We start from the raw sequence: 20,080 nt of genomic DNA, 5'->3' as shown, positions 1-20,080 counted from the left end.
CAATGCCTAGAACCAATTGGCAATTGTGGCTGGTGCTCAATCCAGATTTTTGTACTCATTAAACTGTTCATTCCATCTTGTAATTCTTCTTTATGTTCACTGAGAATAGCAATGTCATCATCTTATCATTGATATCCTTTCACCCTGTATTTTAATCCCACTCTTGAATCTTTCTTTTATTTCCCTCATTGCTTCTTTCATATGTAGATTGAACAGTAGAGATAAAGTATGGCACTCCTATCTTACTCCCTTTTTAATCTGAATGCTTCATTCTTGGTCTTCTAATCTTATTGTTCCTGTGATATTGGACACTCGGTTGGCTTTACGTTCAAATGTGTGTGCTGCCAGTTATGGTGCTACATTTCCACAGCTGCAGTTGTGGTACAAGGGTGCTGCCATGAATAATTACACCACTATCAATGAAATGCAAGCATTCTCTCTCCGGAGCTCCAGCAATGGGTGTACTTGAGTTTGAACATCCATGCACTGACCCCTTTTTTTAGATTTACTACTGGCAAATTGACACTGCAACTAGAACAATGAATTTATGTATTATTTTTACTGTTTGTTATTAGATGTAGAATAAATTGATATCTGGATTTTCTGTTCATCAATGGCATGTGCTCCTTGCTCCTGTATCCACTTGAGAACCACACTGCATGCGAGGAAGTCATAACAGTTCCCTCTTGGTTCTTGTTTATACTGAATATTACTTGTCTTTCTGTATAGCTTACTCTCATTTTTGTGAGAATTTCGAACATCTTACACCATTTTACACTGTCAAATGCTTTTTCCAGGCCAACAAATCCTATGAATGTGTCTTAATTTGTCTTCAGTCTTGCTTTCTTTATCAAATGTAATGTCAGGACTGGCTCTGCAGTGCCTTTATCTTCCCTGAAGATAGAATGATCATCTAACAGTTCCTCAATTTTCTTTTCCATCCATATGTATATTATACTTGGAAGCAACTTGGATGCCTGTTAACCTGATTGTGTGATAGTTCTCACACTTATCTGGTCTTGCATTCTTCAGAACTGAAGGGTGATATTTCTGTGAACGTGTGATGGCATATGCCACCAGCCTCATGGATTCTACACACCAACTTGGTTGCCACTTCCCCCAATGATCTTAGAAATTCCAATGGAATGTTATCTGTCCCTTCTGCCTTGTTTAATCTCAAGTCTTCCTAAGCTCTTTTAAGTTCCGATTCTAATACTGGATTCCCTATTTCTTCCCTATAAACTCCAGTTTCTTCTTCTATCAAATCAACAGACAATTCCTCCTCCTCATAGAGGCCTTCAATGTACTCTTTTTCACATATCTGTTCTCCATTTAACAATGAAATTCGCATTGCATTGTTAATGTTGTCACCGTTGCTTTTAATTTCACTGAAGAGTGTTTTGATTTTTTGTATGATGAGTCAGTCCTTCTGACAATAATTTCTTTTTCAGTGTCATCATGTCTTTCCTGCAGGTATTTCACCTTGGCTGCTTTGCACTTCCTATTCATTTCATTCCTGAGTGATTTATGTTGCTGTATTCCCGTCTTTCCCTGAACATTTTTGTACTTCTTCTGTTGAGTGATTGAAGTATTCATCTATTACCCAAGGTTTATTTGCAATTACCTACTTTGTATCTCTATTTTTCTTTCCCATATATGTGATTGCTCCTTTTAGAAATGTCCATTCCTCTTCAACAAAACAGCCTGCTGTCATATTCCTTAACACATTATCAACATCTTTAGCAATCTTCAAATGCGTCTCATCGTTTCTCAGTACTTTAGTATCCCACTTCCTTCCACACTGATTCTTGCATATGATTCTCTTAAACTTCAGCCTGCTCTTTATCATTACTAAATTATGATCTGAGTCTACTACGCATGCTCCTGGGTATGCTTTAGGGCCCAATATGTGATTTCAGAAATGTGCCTGACCAAGACATAATCCAACTGGAATCTTCCCATATCTCCAAGTTTTCGCAGGTGTAGATGCTACTCTATCCTGTGCCAGCCTCTTCGTCTCCCAGTACCTACTGCAACCTACATACTTCTGAATCTGTTTAGTGTATTCATTTCTTGGTCTCCCTCTACAATTTTTACCCTCCACTCTGCCTTGTGATTTTTAGTGGTGTATTTCCTATTACTAATCGAAATTTATTGCAGAACTCAATTCCTCTTTTCCTCTCTCATTCCTAGTTCCAAACCCATTGTTTTTGTTGTTCTGGTCTTCAGTCCGGAGACTGGTTTGATGCAGCTCTCCATGCTACTCTATCCTGTGCAAGCTTCTTCGTCTCCCAGTACCTACTGCAACCTACATCCTTCTGAATCTGTTTAGTGTATTCATTTCTTGGTCTCCCTCTACAATTTTTACCCTCCACACTGCCCTCCAATACAAAATTGGTGATCCTTTGATGCCTCAGAATATGTCCTAGCAACTGATCCCTCCTTTAGTCAAGTTGTACCACAAACTCCTCTTCTTCCCAATTCTATTCAATACCTCCTCATTAGTTATGTGATCTACCCATCTAATCTTCAGCATTCTTCTGTAGCACCACATTTCGAAAGCTTCTATTCTCTTCATGTCCAAACTGTTTATCGGCCATGTTTCACTTCCATACATGGCTACACTCCATACCAATGCTTCCAGAAAAAGACTTCCTGATACTTAAATCTATACTCAATGTTAACAAATTTCTCTTCTTCAGAAACGCTTTCTGTGCCATTGCCAGTCTACATTTTATATCCTCTCTACTTCGACCATCATCAGTTATTTTGCTCCCCAAATAGCAAAACTCATTTACTACTTTAAGTGTGTCATTTCCTAATCTAATTCCCTCAGCATCACCCGGGTTAACTAGACTGCATTCCAATATCCTCATTTTGCTTTTATTGATGTTCATCTTATATCTTCCTTTCAAGACACTGACCATTCCATTGAACTGCTCTTCCAGGTCCTTTGCTGTCTCTGACAGAATTACAATGTCGTCGGCAAACCTCAAAGTTTTTATTTCTTCTCCATGAATTTTAATTCCTACTCCAAATTTTTCTTTTGTTTCCTTTACTGCTTGCTCAATATACAGAGTGAATAAAATCGGGGAGAGGCTACAACCCTGTCTCACTCCCTTCCCAAACACTGCTTCCCATTTCAAGCCCCTCGACAATTCTAACTGCCATCTGGTTTCTGTACAAATTGTAAATAGCCTTTCGCTCCCTGTATTTTACCCCTGCCACCTTCAGAATTTGAAAGAGAGTATTCCAGTCAACATTGTCAAAAGCTTTCTCTAAGTCTACAAATGCTAGAAACGTAGGTTTGCCCTTCCTTAATCTAGCTTCTAAGATAAGTCGTAGGGTCAGTATTGCCTCACATGTTCCATTATTTCTATGGAATCCAAACTGATCTTCCCCAAGGTCAGCTTCTAGCAGTTTTTCCATTCATCTGTAAATAATTCGCGTTATTATTTTGCAGCCATGACTTATTAAACTAATAGTTCAGTAATTTTCAAATCTGTCAACACCTGCTTTCTTTGGGATTGGAATTATTATATTATTCTTGAAGTCTGAGGGTATTTCACCTGTCTCATACCTCTTGCTCACTAGATGGTAGAGTTTTGTTAGGCCTGGCTCTCCAAAGGCTGTCAGTAGTTCTAATGGAATGTTGTCTACTCCCGGGGCCTTGTTTTGACTTAGGTCTTTCAGTGCTCTGTCAAACTCTTCACGCAGTATCATATCCCCCATTTCATTTTCTTCTACATTCCCTTCCATTTCCATAATATTGTCCTCAAGTACATTGCCCTTGTATAGACCCTCTCTATACTCCTTCCACCTTTCTGCTTTACCTACTTTGCCTAGAACTGGGTTTCCATCTGAGCTCTTGATATTCATGCAAGTGGTTCTCTTTTTTCCAAAGGTCTCTTTAATTTTCCTGTAGGCAGTATCTATCTTACCCCTAGTGATAGATGCCTCTACATCTTTACATTTGTCCTCTAGCCATCCCTGCTTAGCCGTTTTGCACTTCCTGTTGATCTCATTTTTGAGACGTTTGTATTCCTTTTTGTCTGCTTCATTTACTGAATTTTTATGTTTTCTCCTTTCGTCAATTAAATTCAATATATCTTCTGTTATCCAAGGATTTCTATTAGCCCTCGTCTTTTTAACTACTTGATCCTCTGCTGTCTTCACTATTTCATCTATCAAAGCTACCCATTCTTCTTCTACTGTATTTCTTGCCCCTCTTCTTGTTAATCATTCCCTAATGCTCTCTCTGAAACTCTCTACAACCTCTGGTTCTGTCAGTTTATCCAGATCCCATCTCCTTAAATTCCAACCTTTTTGCAGTTTCTTCAGTTTTAATCTGCAGTTCATGACCAATAGATTGTGGTCAGAGTCCACATATGCCCCTGGAAATGTCTTACAATTTAAAACCTGGTTCCTAAATCTCTGTCTTAACATTATATTATCTAACTGAAACCTTCTAATATCTCCAGGTCTCTTCCATGTATACAACCTTCTTTCATGATTCTTGAACCAAGTGTTAGCTATGATTAAGTTATGCTCTGTGCAAAATTCTACCAGGCAGCTTCCTCTTTCATTCCTTACCCCCAATCCATATTCACCTACTATGTTTCCTTCTCTTCCTTTTTCTACTACCGAATTCCAGTCACCCATGACTATTAAATTTTTGTCTCCCTTCACTATCTCAATAATTTCTTTTATCTCATCATACATTTCATCAATCTCTTTGTCATCTATGGAGCTAGTTGGCATATAAACTTGTACTACTATGGTTAGGTGTGGGCTTCATATCTATCTTGGCTACAATAATGTGGTCACTATGCTGTTTGTAGTAGCTTACTTGCATTCCTATTTTTTTATTCATTATCAAGCCTACTCCTGCATTACCACTATTTGATTTTGTATTTATAACCTTGTATTCACATGACCAGAAGTCTTGTTCCTTCTGCCACCAAACTTCACTAATTCGCACTATATCTAACATTAACCTATCACTTTCCCTTTTCAAATTTTCTAACCTTCTTGCCTGGTTAAGGGATCTGACATTTCATGCTCCAATCCGCAGAACGCCAGGTTTCTTTCTCCTCATAACGACGTCCTCCTGAGTAGTCCCTGCCTGGAGATCTAAATGGGGGACTATTTTACTCCGGAATATTTTACACAATAGGACGCCATCATCATTTAACCATACAATAAAGCTGCATACCCTTGGGAAAAATTACAGCTGTAGTTTCCCCTTGGTTTCAGTCATTTGCAGTACCTGCACAACAAGGCCATTTTGGTTAGTGTTACAAGGCCAGATCAGTCAATCATCCAGACTGTTGCCCCTGCAACTACTGAAAAGGCTGCTGCCTGTCTTCAGGAACCACACATTTGTCTGGCCTCTCAACAGATACCCCTCTGTTGTGATTGCACCTATGGTACGGCTATCTGTATCACTGCAGCACGCAAGCCTCCCCACCAATGGCAAGGTCCATGGTTCATGTGGGAGCAGGGAGGTGAGGTGGGGGTGGAAAAGGGGGGGGGCAGTGTGGGGGGAGTGCGGGGCGGAGTGGGGGGGGGGAGATCGAAACCATATTTTCCTGTAATTCTTCCTTCTCTCTCTTTCCCTGCAACAACAGTTCCAAAACCCTATGATTATTAGATATTCATCTCCCTTTACATACTGAATTATATGTTCAATATCCTCATATATTTAATCTGCCTCTTCATCTCCTGCAAGCGATGAATAGATGTGTACCTGAAGTATTGATGGTAGTGTTGGTTCACTGTTCACTGTTCACTGTTCAGTCTAATAAGAACAACTGTATCACTGAGCTTTTCACAACAACTCACTCTGTGACCTGCATTCGTATTCGTAATGAATCCTACTCCTGCTACACCATTTCTGCCAATCCTTATATTACGCTACATTCATCTGCCAGAAATTTCATTTCTCTGACCTCTACTACATCTAGACTGATCTAGCCTACATGACCCAAAGTACCCCCAGTATCTGTAGCTAGAAAGTAGAATTCAATTTTAATGATCAGGATATAGTTTAACCATAATATGAGAAAGCTTTTAAAATACTTGCTGAGCTCTTCTTAATTTGAGCATTTCAAGAAAACATAAAGCAGGAAAAATTAAATAACTGGAACAGTAAAGTGACTTTTCATGCCACACAGGAATTTAGAAAATGCCACCTGTGACAAAAAAAGATAGAAACTAAGTTTATGATTTTTAACCGTTATAGTTTCCTTATCAGGAACTTAGAATAAAGGAAGAAAGAATGAGAGAAAATCAAACAATGGAAAATCCAGGATGGAGAAATGACAGTATTATGAAAAGGATGTATTGCTACTCGCCATATAGTGGTGATTTTGACTCGCAGACAGGCACAAGAAAAGACTGTTATACGTCTGAGCTTTCAGCCAAAAAGCCTACTTCTAAAGTAGAAACACATACACACATTCCAGCAAGCACAATTCACTCACACATGACCACTGTCTCTGGCCACTGAGATTTGACTGCAAGCAACTGCACACGCCAGGCGCTTCGCATTGGTTTGATTAGTATAGATATAGATGTAGATAGAGGTGCTGACGTAGCCATCTTTGAAGTGGAGGTCAGCCTTGAGGAAGATGGCTTGTGGGGCTGAGGAGGAGCAGCTGAAATAAGTGGGGGAGAAGATGTTGAGGTTCAGGAGGAATGTGGATAGGATGACCTCACCCTCAATCCTGATCACACAGGTGTCATCAATGAATCTGTACCAGGTTATGGGCTGGGTTTCTGGTTGGTTAGGAGAAATTCCTCTAGATGGCCCATGAATAGGTTGACAAAGGATAATACCATGTAGGTGTCCATTGTTGTACTGAGGATCTGTTTCTAGGTCATGCCTTCAAAGATAAAGTAACTGTGGATGAGGATATAGTTGGTCATGGTGACCAGGAAAGGGGTTGTACGTTTGGTTTTAAGGTAAATCTATTGAAGGAATTTGACAGGAAAAGTAATCCAGACATGCTGTTAGGTATTAATAATTTAGTATAAATGATGCATTTTTGTACCCAAGTTTATAGCAGAACTCTTATATGTGAACATAGACCTTCCCAGCACACAGTGCTAATAAAATCTTCTCAGGCTTCCATCCGGATGGCTACACTGAAATTCTGTGATATTTCAATGACTGCCTCTCTCATCATCTTCTGAAGAGGTATTGAGATTGTGTGGGTACCCCATATATATGCCTGAGTGGAGTTGCAGTCTCTCCCCACCCCTTTGCCCAGGTGTGGGGTCTGGCAACCTGTGATTGGGGAGCTTGGACCACAGACAACATCTTGGCCATGTTTTGACCGTGAAAAACATTAAGTACATGCTTGGCTCGGTAATGGACAAATTATAATTGCAAATATCCAGTATATATCAATATCTTGCAACACTGTGTGTGCAGTAGCCACCAGAAAGATCATGGGAGGCGCACATCAGCACAGCGCGTCACGGACAGTAGTTGCCGCAAGTAGAGTCCTGTCCACCAGAGGGCACGCGAGAATTCAGACGTGACCTCTGCCGGCATAACAACAACAACAACTCAGGCAGCACAGGCCATGCCCAGTCAGTTACCATCGGACATGCCTAGGACACAGGCCCGGTCTACGTTAAGTGAAGTGCGGCATAAACGTGAACAGTGTTACTACACAATTGGCAACGAGTATGGTCGTTCTTTCATGTGTTGCGTCATTGTTCCGGTTTCGCAGCTTCTCCACGGCATGGAGGATTTAGTGTGGGTTTTGGTTGAGCAGCAGACGGAGGTACGTCGTGCTCTCTTCTTGTCTTGGATATCTCCCTTGTTGTATCAAGTTTTGCGGCAGCTAGCGCCATTGCAGGAACCCTCGTCCTTGTCTTTTGACGCATTGTGTTCATTGCTGTCTTCATATTATCGCCGCCGCATGCATGTTGTGGTGGCTCGTGTCGAGTTCTATCAATGCAAGAAACAGCCCCATCAGTCTTACCGGGTGTGGGCTGCTACCCTGCACGGTCTTAGTCACAAGTGTCATTATGTCACGGAGCAGTCGTGAGAGTCGTATGCCCACGTTATGGTACGTGACATCATTGTTCGTTCGGCCCGATAGGGAGGTCCGGCAATGGGCCCTGCAGTTAGAAGACCCTTCCCTTGAGGAAGTTCTGTCCATTGCTCAATCGTATGAATCTCTCACGTTGCAGGTCAACAGCTGGAAGCGTGGTGCGACGTCGTGGCGGTTCAGGGCGGCGCGTCTGCGTCCACTGTGTCCGGGGTGGACGACGGCCGCTCCCGCATGGCGCGTAAACAGAACTCCGGCCGCCGGCCCCTGTTGCCGTTCTGTGCGTTGTGCTATATACATCATGATCAGTCAGAGTGCCCCCAGCATTGGGCCGTTTGTCGCAAATGTAATAAAAAAGGTCACATTGCTAAAGTTTGCCGCTCAGTCTCAAAAGAATCAAAGGAAGCAGGTACAGAGGACACGGACGTTGACATTCAGGAAGTTTCATCAGGCCAGGCTCCCAAGGCATCGGCATGCAAACTCTTTATCGAGGTGTCTCTTCGGTCGCGCCGGTTACAACTGAAAGTAGATACGGGCGCGGCAGTTTCGTTGTTGAATGCACAAACTTATTCTGACCTTGGATCGCCCCCTTTGGCGCCAGTTTACCAGCGTCTATGCATTTTGAAGCTCACTTAACGTTGAAGGCGTCGGCTCGCCCGTGTTTTCTACACGCGAGGCAGATCCCCATGGCTCTCCGCCCTCAGGTAAAGGAAGAGCTCAACCGGCTGACTGCCCTAGGGGTCGTTCTTCCCATTTCTTCTAGTGAGTGGGCTTCACCCCTCGTTATTGTAAGGAAACCCTCTGGAAAATTACGTCTTTGTGGCGATTTCAAGGCCACCATTAATTCCCAATTGGTGGTGGACACCTATCCTTTGCCTTGTGCTGATGAATTGTTCTCCGCCGTGGCAGGAGGCCAATATTTTTCGAAAATCAATCTTTCGGAGGTTTTTCATCAGATACCACTTGATGAGGACTCCTAACGGCTGGCGGTCGTCAACATCCCGTTTGGTCTTTACCAATACCAGCGGTTGGCCTTCAGAATATCCAGTGCCCTAGCGATATTCCAGCGTTATCTTGAGCACGTCATGTCGACAATCCCTCATTCTATTAATTACCTCGATGAAATAATTGTCGCAGGCCACAGCACGAAGGAACACTTGCACAACCTTCGCACCCTCTTTCTCAAATTCAGGTCTGTGGGCTAGCGTTGCAACCTGCATAAGTCAAACTTCTTCCAACCGATCATTGAGTATGTGGGCTACACCATCTCTCAGGACGGCGTCCAGCCACTAAGAAGTTTGGTCCAAGGTATTGTCAACCTTCCTCAGCCCAATTCGCTGAAAGAGTTACAAGCTTTTTTAGGCAAGATAGCCTGTTACCACTGGTTCATTCCCAGGGCTTCCACCATAGCCAGCCCCCTGTACTGCCTTCTGTGCAAGGGTGTTCCTTTTGATTGGTCGCCTGCATGCGAGCGAGCGTTCACCTCGTTGAAGGGCCTCCTCACATCAGTGCCTTGTTTGGCTACTTTTGACCCCCATAAGCCATTGGTACTGGCTACAGATGCTTCGCAGTATGGGGTGGGGGCGGTCCTGGCCCATCGCAATGCAGATGGTTCCGAGCACCCACTGGCGTTTGCGTCTAAAACCCTTAGTCCCGCACAGGCCCATAACTCCCAGGTGGAAAAAGAGGCTTTGGCCATTGTCTACGCTGTTACCAAGTTTCACCCTTGTATGGCACGAAGTTTCGTTATTTTGCCCTGCCTCTCAGATTCCGGATAGGGCGGCCCACAGACTACAGCGCTGGGCCTTGTTCCTCTCTAAGTACCATTATGACATTCATTTTCACCCTACTGGACAGCATATCAACGCCGACGCTCTTTCCCGTCTTCCGGTGGGCCCGGATCCTACGTTCGATCGAGAGGAGATTATGTGTTTTCATTTGGATGTGGCGTCCCGCCAAGCGGTTGATGGCTTCCCAATCACTAGTTCTCAAGTCGCCAGGGAAACGGCAGTTGACCCAGTTCTCCGGCAAGTAGTTCGCCTCATTCAGCAGGGGTGGTCATCCCGCCCTCCAGGCCGGGCCTCGGACCCTCTTCATAATTATTTTATTCTACGAGACCACCTCTCGGTCTTGGAAGGAGTTCTCCTTCTGGCTACCGATGATACAGCTCCTCGCGTGGTTGTTCCTGCAAGTTTACGAAGGGAGGTCCTCACGTTATTACATGCGGGGCACTGGGGTGTTTCGCGTACTAAAACCTTGGGTCGCAGACATGTGTACTGCCCGGTATTGACAGAGAAATTGAGCACTTGGTGGCCGCCTGTTCCCAGTATGCGAGCCAACAGGCATCTCCTATGGCAGCGTTCTCTTCATGGCCGCCGACAACCCAAGCATGGGAATGTGTTCACATCGATTTTGCAGGCCCGTTTCTCAATGGCTTTTGGCTCATTGTCATTGATGCTTATTCCCGAATCCCATATGTGGTTCGCTGCTCCTCAACCACTTCAGAAGTTGCAATCCAGGCACTAGCAAAAATCTTTTCTGTGGAAGGTCTGCCAATCACCCTGGTCTCGGACAATGGACCGCAGTTTATTTCGCAGACCTTCCAGGATTTTTATAGGTGCTTCGGTATTCAGCATGTTTGCTCTCCCCGCTTCCATCCACAATCGAAGCCAAGCTCATGGAGTGCACATTTAAGACGCAGATGAAAAAGTATGTGCTTGAATTTTCTGCGGAGGAGGCATTGACGTTTTTCCTGATGGCGTATCGGACCACACCAATGGGAGAACGCAGCCCCTCAGAGCTCCTCCATGGACGCCAACCTAGGACTCTGCTGCACCTCCTCCGGCCTGGTCCTCGCCAGTCTTTGCAAAACGGAGTACCTGGCTTTCCACTGGGGAAGTCAGTCTAGGCACGTGGGTTTGGTTGCAATCCACATTGGATACTGGTGGTGGTCCTGCGCCGAAATGACCGCCAGCTCTATACCGGGTGGTACGTCATCACCAAAATCAGCTACGTTCACATTTGGGCACCCACCCTCCGACCTCTCGCACACCGGGTTCCCCATTGCCGGCACCCGTGTTGGTTTCTCAGGGGACGTTACCGCTTCTCCCCGCTGTGACTCTGCCGCACTGATGGTTCTCAGCCTTGGCAGCCTCCAGTAGCTCGAGCACCGGTATCGCCATCGTTCGATATGCCCCAGTGAGAGCCGGCCTTCCTCGCAGGCCCCGTTTCTCAGGAGGCTGTTTCACCTGTGGTCGTCCCTCTCCCATTGTCCCCGCCACTGGGTCTTGCCCCTCCCAAGGTGGAACAGAATCCGGAATTCGACAGCTTGTCGCCCATTCTGTCCCGGGCTCTGGTGGTGGGACGATGGGGGCCTCTTTGCGTGGGTCACTTCCAGCCATATTCGAAGGTTCCGGCTCGAGGGTTGGCAGATCCCCTCGACTCCGACCTTCCAATGGATGTGCAGGTCGCTTTTGCATGACACTCCACCTTCCAACACAGTGGATCACAGTGGTTTCACCCGTCGAAGGAGGAGGAGTGCAGTAGCCACCAGAAAGATCGCGGGAGGCACACATCAGCATGGTGCGTCACGGACAGTAGTTGCCGCAAGTAGAGTCCCGTCCACCAGAGGGCACGCGAGAATTCGGACGCAACCTCTGCCGGCGTAACAACAACAACAACAACTCAGGCAGCACGGGCCATGCCCAGTCAGTTAACATCGGGCATGCCTAGGACACAGTCCCGGTCTAAGCTAAGTGAAGTGCGACGTAAACGTGAACGTGTTACTACAGTGTGGAACGCATTAGATGCATATGTCTGGGGCATAAAGATACATCAGTGGCAGTACCCAGCCTCATTGAGGAACATACATTTGAACTTGATAAAACAAAAATATTGTGCCAAGCTAGTGGCTCTTGGGAGAGTATCATCAAACAATGTACTGAGATAAGACGCCATGACAGTCTCAGCACTAGGGATGTGGTCTGTCAGCTATGTTTGGCAAGATACCCTGCACTAACAACTTCACACCAAGAATGTAGCCCGCAGTTGACGCTCCACAAGTCTGGGCAACATGGAATGCAGCAAGAATCAAATTGCAGTCTGTGCTCCACGCCACTGATTGCCAGACCCTGCACCTGGAGGAAAGGGTGACAAGAGGCGTCCACCACTCAGGTATACATATGGGACATCCACACAATCTCTACAATTTTGCAGACAATGATGAGAATGATACTCAATGAAATGTCACAGAATTCTGATGGATGGAAGTTTGAGAATATTTTACCGGTATTTGTCTTCTATACGAGATCTGTTCAAAAAATTCTGGAACATTCATAATTTTGTGCCAATGGTGTGTTAAAGGGAACTGTGGTTGACATGCCTGCAGATGCCTGTGTTTAATGTATAACTGCCAGAAGTTTCATTGTCGTATGTCTGTTGGTTATTGCTCTGTACTGTATTGAATAGAACGTTGTGTCGCACAGTTTCCAAATTTTGAGCGAGATGGCAGAGTTAGAGGGGTGACATATCTGTATTAAATTGTGCATGAAACTCAAGAAAACATTTACAGAGACGCACCAAAAGATGCACAAAGCCTATGGTGATGCATGCTTAAGCCATACTCGGTGTTATGAGTGGTTCACATGGTTTAAAAATGGCTGGATAGAAGTTAAAGATTACCTTTATTCAGGACACCCTTCAAAGTCTATTAATGACACTCATGTCAAGAATGTCAATGAAATTGTGTGTGCCAATCAAAGACTGACAGTTTAAGAGATTCCAGAAGAGTGTAACATTTCAGTTGGATCATGGAATGAAATCATGACACAGCATCTGAGAATGCATTGTATTGCCACTAAGCTCATCCCACAGCTCATTAGAAAAGACCAGAAAGACCTTCGCCTCACAGTCTGTGAAGAGCTTTTGGATCACACAAATGAGAATAATATGTTCCTTAAGAGAATCATAACTGTTATGACACATGGGTGTATGGTTATGATATTGAGACCAAGGTTCAGTCTTCACATTGGGTCGGGAAAGGTTCTCCAAGACAAAAAAAAAAGCTCAACAATTCAGGTCAAATGTCAAACCCATGCTGATAATTTTCTTCGACTTTGAAAGGATTGGCTCATCATGAATTCGTATCACAGGAACAAACTGGTAATCAAAAGTACTATCAGGATGTATTGTGATGCCTGCGAGAAAATGTGAGAAGGAAATGGCCTGGAATGTGGTGAGACAATTCATGGCTCTTGCATCATCATAAAGCACCCACACATTCATCACTGTTGGTGCATGACTATTGCACAAAAAATGAAACCACTGTGCTGCCTCACCTTCTGAACTCTCCAGACCTGGCCCCGGGAACTTTTTTCTATTTCCAAAGTTGAAAATAACATTGAACGAATGAAGATTTGCAACGATAGACAAGATGAAAGAAAATTCAGAGACGGCACTTTGCACGATCCAGCAAGAGGCATATCAAGACCACTTCCAAAAGTGGGATCAATATTTGGGAGCAGTTTATCAATTGTAGAGGAGAGTATTTTGAAGGAGAGCATGCAAAATAAGTAAAAGGTGAGTATAGAAAAATTTTGTGGACAAAGTTCCGCAATTTTCTGAATGGACCTTGTATAATGTAGTCACACAATATGAGGAAGTTATACAAATGCATTTCCTGTGGTAAAGGAAATCATACTGCACAGGCACTCACACAACTTAGCTCCATTCACTATTCAAAAACACTCAAAGAAAACAGTGAGGCTAATTAATGACAAAACTATTTGAAATTTTTAAGAAATCTTAAATGGTGGGATGGTGTTTACGATGAGCCTAACGCTAGCAGTAAATTCAACATATTTCTTAATGAGTTAGTATTGATTTTTTAAATTAGTTTCCCTAAAAAGATGAATAAATGTAATAATGTCAAGTCATTAAAGAGATTTGAATAATTATAGGTATCAGAATATCTTCACAACAAAAAAGGGACATGTGCAATATAACCGGAGCAAGTGATTATTCAGAAATTCTTTCATATTATAATCATTACAGTAACATATTACGAAAAGTTTTAAAAGCTCCAGTAGTATGCACATCTTTCCTGAAATTCACTGATCATACAATAAAATTAAATCAGTATGGAAAAGTAAGATGGAAGAAGCCTTGTAAGTAGACTTTATTTCTGTTAAAGAGAATAGGAGCATTGTAAATGACAGTTAACGTGTAGCAAGTATTTTTAATGACTAATTTTTGAAATAGGTGATAAAATTGGTGTAGGTAGTTCAGATGAGAAAAGCAAAATATTAGACTGATGTACCAATACAGAGGATATTTAGTGAAATAAAAATTAATCTCTCATCCCCATCTGAAATAAGCAAGATAATTATGATCACAAAAAGAAAATATGGGGTGGATAATATCTCCTATAAGATACTAAAAACATGTGACCCTAGAATATGGTATGTTCTTAGTCACTTATGTAATACATAATTAATTCAGCATGTTTTCCAAGACAGATTAAATCACAACATCGTTAGGCCTATCTAGAAGAAGGCCACTCCACAGTCTCAATGGCAGTGTCATTCCTTGCATGATTGTATAAATTTTGTAAAAGGTAATGGACTCCAGAGTTGTCAGTCACCTGTGTAACTGTGGGACACTTAGCCATCACAGTATGGATTTCAGAAGGACCACTCTACTGAGACAGATGTTTACACATGATCCACCAGGTGTTCTCAGAATCACTGATTAATGGTGTACTTCCAAGTGTACAGATGAATTGTTGTTTCACATTTAGGGTCAGTATTTCAATGACAACCCATCCATCATCTTTAGGTGCTATGAGTTGAACTGTTATGTGTATTTGCCACCTGGACTCCAAACAGTGTTGATCATATGTTGCTATTTATAGCTGAGTGTGAATTTTTCTCTCAACGTGTGGTTTCATTCTTATTAAGAAATGTAAATCAGAAAGTTATCCTAGTTTGTTTGAGCAGTAAAAAGAGGGATAGCACATCACCAGCATAGGGAGAAATTACAAAGAGAGCCCCACAGAGTTATATTATTGGTCCACTAGTGCCCTTGCCTTATTTTAAATTACAATGGGTGTCCCACAGGTGTTAAGTCCCATAGTGCTCAGAGCCATTTTGTCACACAGGGTTAGATTATTGGCCCACTACTGCTCCTGCCATATGCTAATGATCTGTCATTTTATTTGAAACAGGAGTAAGATGTTTTGTGAAAGTTCTGATTGGTTTTGCACAACTAACTTTAAACTTTGACAAATCACTGCTCTTCCAGGTTTGTACTATCAAAAATCTGCCAACTCCTTTTAAACTAGTACACCAACATGGACCAACAAGCAGATTAGAGAGTTCTAAAGAATTAGGTTTGCATGTCGATGAAAACATAAACTGGAAAAACCACTTAGTAGACCTGCTGAAACATTTAAGTTTGGCTATTTTTGCCACAAGAATAATTGCCAATCTGAGACATGAATCTCGGAATAGTAACAAAACAGAGAGTAAATGGGATCAGTTTAAAGGAACTAGAAAGCAGACAGGAAGAGTTCTTCAAAGAATCAAATGAAAAGCAGATAAAGGTGAACTGGATGAAATAGCATAAAGCTTCTATAACCTCCACGATATATATATATATTTTTTATTATGAGTGGAATATGAACTGGTGGATAATATTCATTCAATTATGTAATTATTTCTTAAAAAGATGATAATTATGTAAAACAGACACAATATTTGTCTCACATTCATTGTTAATCTATGTCATTCTTTTCTTTTGTTTTGTACCCTTTTGGTCTTCTTCTTCTGATGTACATCACAAGACGCGAATCGATTTGAGGTCTGTTAAATGAAAAACATTTAATGTAAAATTATTGTACTTTTATATTCATTTGGTGGTAAAACAAATAGAGCCAAACGCATTAAAACTATTTATGATTGATTATTGAAAATTCACTTTCTCTTTTAATTATAATTTTGTATTAATTGTTTTATCATAGCTGTTAGAAGGGCAGCCATTGTCAGTTGCGATTATGTGGCAACTTCGTCTGTACTTCTAGTTGAAAATAGCATGGGTTTGTGTTAAATTAATTTGAAAAAGTAATTTAATAATTTCTTTTTATTGGTAGCATCAATTTAAATGATTTATTGGGAAAAGGAAAATCTTAATTAAAAAAGAAATTCTCTATCTTTTTTTGGCCGCCGTCTTAACTTTTATTACAGCAGCAAATTTAAATTACTTGAAACTGCAAACTTCAATATTCCGATGTGTAAGAAATAAATGTGCACTGGTGGTACTGAACTCTATTTATAAAAGAAAAAAATAATCCAATCAGGCTGCATTTTCTAAGAACAGTGCTGATGGTATTTATTGTTGAACAAGATTTCATTGCTGATGTATGTGGCCAAACTTAAACTATGCACGAATCACGGAGAAAAATATTTCTAGTAGCATACGTCAGTGTTGTGTGCGGGTGGTATTCTGTGGTTCCCTTTCATGATCAATTTGCTGCGAATAATTAAATCCATAGAGGACGAAAAAATTATAAAAGCTCTGATGTACGATATGTAATTTTAGTGATATGAACACAGCTTACAGTCAACATTATTACACTACGTCAGGTGGAATTCTTGTGCAATTTGAACAAAATAATTATCTGGGAGAAGTTGTAGTTTGAATAATGCATTATACATGTGTATAATATTATCAGTATCATTTACAAAAATAAAACAAACCAACTGATAAAAAAATAGAGTGAATTCATATCGCAGAATACCATAGAGTATCGTATCATCCATATTCATTGCACTTGTCGACGTTGATGACACACAATAACCGCCACACTTCACAAAAAAATAACACAGAAGAATATTCTAGGGTGTTCAAATGTGGAATGAGAAAATACACTATCAGAGGACTAACTTTCAAATTGTCAGAGTGGCAGTGACTCACAAAGATAACTGCAGATCTTAGTTGAATACTTCACTCAGTTATTGAGCTACAAAACATCAGAAGAGAGACTAGAAACAAATGAGCCTAAAGCATTCAACAGTCATAGGATGTATCACTAGAAAATGTATGAAGTGTGATCAAGGAGCTAAAGAACAATAAGGGGGCAGGAGAAGCTCAAGTATTTGCTGAAATATTAATATGGGCATGTAATAAGATAGTAGCAAACATCTCCATAGTCGTGAAAGATATATGGGAAAAAGGGGAAAATACCAGAGATGGAAATAAAGTGCCTATTTCGCAAGAAAGGAAATCTCAAATATTTGAATAACTACCGAGGACTATCAAGATAACCAGTCACTTGCAAGATAGTCTCAAAATTCCTGCTAAATAGGGTGTAAAAGCTGACAGAAAGCTAATTACCAAACAGAATTTATAAAAGGAATGTTATGTACTGAACTGACACTCAAGCTGAATTCCATCATATAAATAAGGAAACTAAGAAACAAAAGGATGATCTTGGCAATTGTGGATCTTAAGAAGGCACAATAGAAAGACAAATACTATTTAAAATTTTAGATAAATTCTGCACAGACCACAAGACTGGGGTACTCACAACAAGTACCAATTCTGAAGTGTGATTCCATGGAGAAATATCAGATCTTTCTGAGTCAAAAGAGGATGGAGACAGGGTCATGAGCCAATTGTGGTTGCTGCGTAAGAGCATGTAAACGCCCTAAGTTTTGACACTGCATGTATTTATTAGTTATTTTCATTTGAGCACTGTTAAATGTAACATAGACGTGGTAATTTGAAATATAAAGCACGTAAATCTATGATGCTGTACTACATTGCTGCTCCTCTAGACTCTGTGAAATTGCGATCTGGGTCAGGAACACATCTTCAGTTGTGCATGTTTTAAGATGTTTTTGCACATGTGCAGCTGGTCTGACATGATTTCATTATGGGTCAAATAATATGGATTTGATAAGCAACATGCATGGTTCATGGTGTGCACAGCTTGGCCTTACCAGTCACTACAAATTTATGTTAATGCCACAAGGTGGTAGTACATAGTAGCAGACATTTATCTTTGTTAGCTTGACAGTTGGCATAAATTTCATTAAATGGTAGAATACTCCTCAGGCATGCAAATTCACTCACTATATAGTAAAATTACATTGGATGTCATTATTATTATTATCATTGGCAATGGCTGCAGTTGTATAAATTTGTTCATAATCATAACCATTATACAGCAGATGCTATGTCACACATTCCAGTTCATCTGAATCAAAAAAATCTGTGAACATCCAAAATGTACACTCATGAGCGACCACTTTCAAGGATTTTTGCCAATACATTTTAATGTATTTCTCAAGAAAATAATCCAGGAATGGAGAAGATAATCTACAAAGGAAGATGAGCGAGATGTAAGACTGGATTACAATGAAGACAATATGAATACAAACTGTTTAGCCTTCACTGATGAGATAGTTATCCTAAGTGCCACAAGAGACCAGGCAAATATACTGAAACAAAAACTACATGAAACACACCAAAATCTATGTCTGGAAATATCGTACGAAAAGACACAAGTAAGGAAAATTAATATGGAGTAGAAAACAACATCTTGAATAATTAAGAAGGTAGGCAAATTCAAATACCTGGGAGAACGGATGTAGCCAAATGGACAGGATGAAAAGCAAATAAGAATATGGTTAAGAAACTATAAATGGCTTCCAACATACACAAACAATTTACAACAAAAAATTGGTATCGACCAGAGTAGAACTGAGCTACAAAAGCCCAGTGATAAGGCAACTAAAGGAACTGGAAATATAAGGATTGTAGTAAGATAGATATAAGGCCTCAGAAAAGAAGACAACATTTGAAAGAAATGGAAAAATAAGAAGCTGTGCACATGAACCAATAAACTGACAGTTCAAAAAGCAGAAAAAGCATGAATTTTTGGTAGTACATCTCTAGGGCGAGCATCAAAAGATTAATCAGGAGGAGCTCAGCTAAGAAATCCAGGGCCACAAGCAGGAGGATCTGAGCTAAGAAAACCAGGGCCACCATAAATTGAGTGAAAGAAGTTCTAAAAGACTTGAAGTAACTGAGATAGCCACATAAAACATAATGGAATAAGGCATGTTCAGAAAAATAATAGATGTCAATTAAGCATTTATAAAAACACAAAAATAGCAGAGGAGCTTAAGAAGCCATAACAGGAAGGCCACAAATCAGAGCATGGGGAGATTTTGTGAGTGGTAAAGGGGGGAAGCTCTTGAATCATAGGCTAAATGTTATTCAAAGAAAGCCCAAATACATGTGAAAAAGATCTTATCAACAGAATTCAACCTTAATAGCACACATGAACACAGTGAGGAGAAAGTACTCTTCAGAAAGAGAGTGTGTTTTAAAATATAACATGGCATTATGAATCTCAGTATATTGAAGACTGCAGAATCAGTCTGTAAATTATATTTCCTTGGCTGTATACTTACCTTAGGGCATTTGAGCTCCCATGGAATATTAGCCATTGCGTCAACAGCATCAGCTCCACCAACTCCAATACAGAGGGCACCAAGCCCTCCACCATTTGTGCTATGAGAGTCAGTTCCAATTAGTAACAGTCCTGGGAATGCATAATTCTCAAGGATTATCTACAAAACAAGGAAACTACCATCATGTGCAATTCCAAAATTCCAATATTCTATAAACATCATAAAACAAACAGTGGCTGGCATATTTCAGCTTTCACAACTCTACTTACATGCACAATTATGTAACATGTAAAACCACCTGATTGGAAAACAGAAAAGGAGTGGCAGAGGGTAGTTGGGGCATGTGACTGAGAGGTAGGAGGGAGGGGGAGGGAGGAGAGAGAGAGAGGGGGAGAGAGAGAAAGAGAGAGAGAGAGAGAGAAAGAGAGAGAGAGGGGGGGGAGGGGGCTGGGCAGGGGGGGGGGGGGGAGACAGAGGTGGAAAGAGAGAAGAGAGAGAGAGAGAGAAGTTTTATAATGATCCAGCCCAGGGATTTTG

At 41.3% G+C, this 20,080-nt stretch overlaps 1 protein-coding gene across 1 annotated transcript in view; it reads right to left on the bottom strand.

Moving 5' to 3' along the window:
* LOC126334596 (probable aconitate hydratase, mitochondrial) overlaps positions 1 to 20,080 on the bottom strand; it is a 142,849-nt gene that overhangs the window by 80,469 nt on the left and 42,300 nt on the right. Inside the window, exon 5 of the mRNA XM_049996988.1 lies at positions 19,544 to 19,702. Coding sequence (XP_049852945.1) covers positions 19,544 to 19,702 — 159 coding nt within the window. The remainder of the gene's footprint in view (positions 1 to 19,543; positions 19,703 to 20,080) is intronic.

Source organism: Schistocerca gregaria, chromosome 2 (genome assembly GCF_023897955.1).
Source record: "Schistocerca gregaria isolate iqSchGreg1 chromosome 2, iqSchGreg1.2, whole genome shotgun sequence".
NCBI classification, from domain to species: domain Eukaryota; kingdom Metazoa; phylum Arthropoda; class Insecta; order Orthoptera; family Acrididae; genus Schistocerca; species Schistocerca gregaria.
This window is presented reverse-complemented; position numbering and strand designations above follow the sequence as displayed.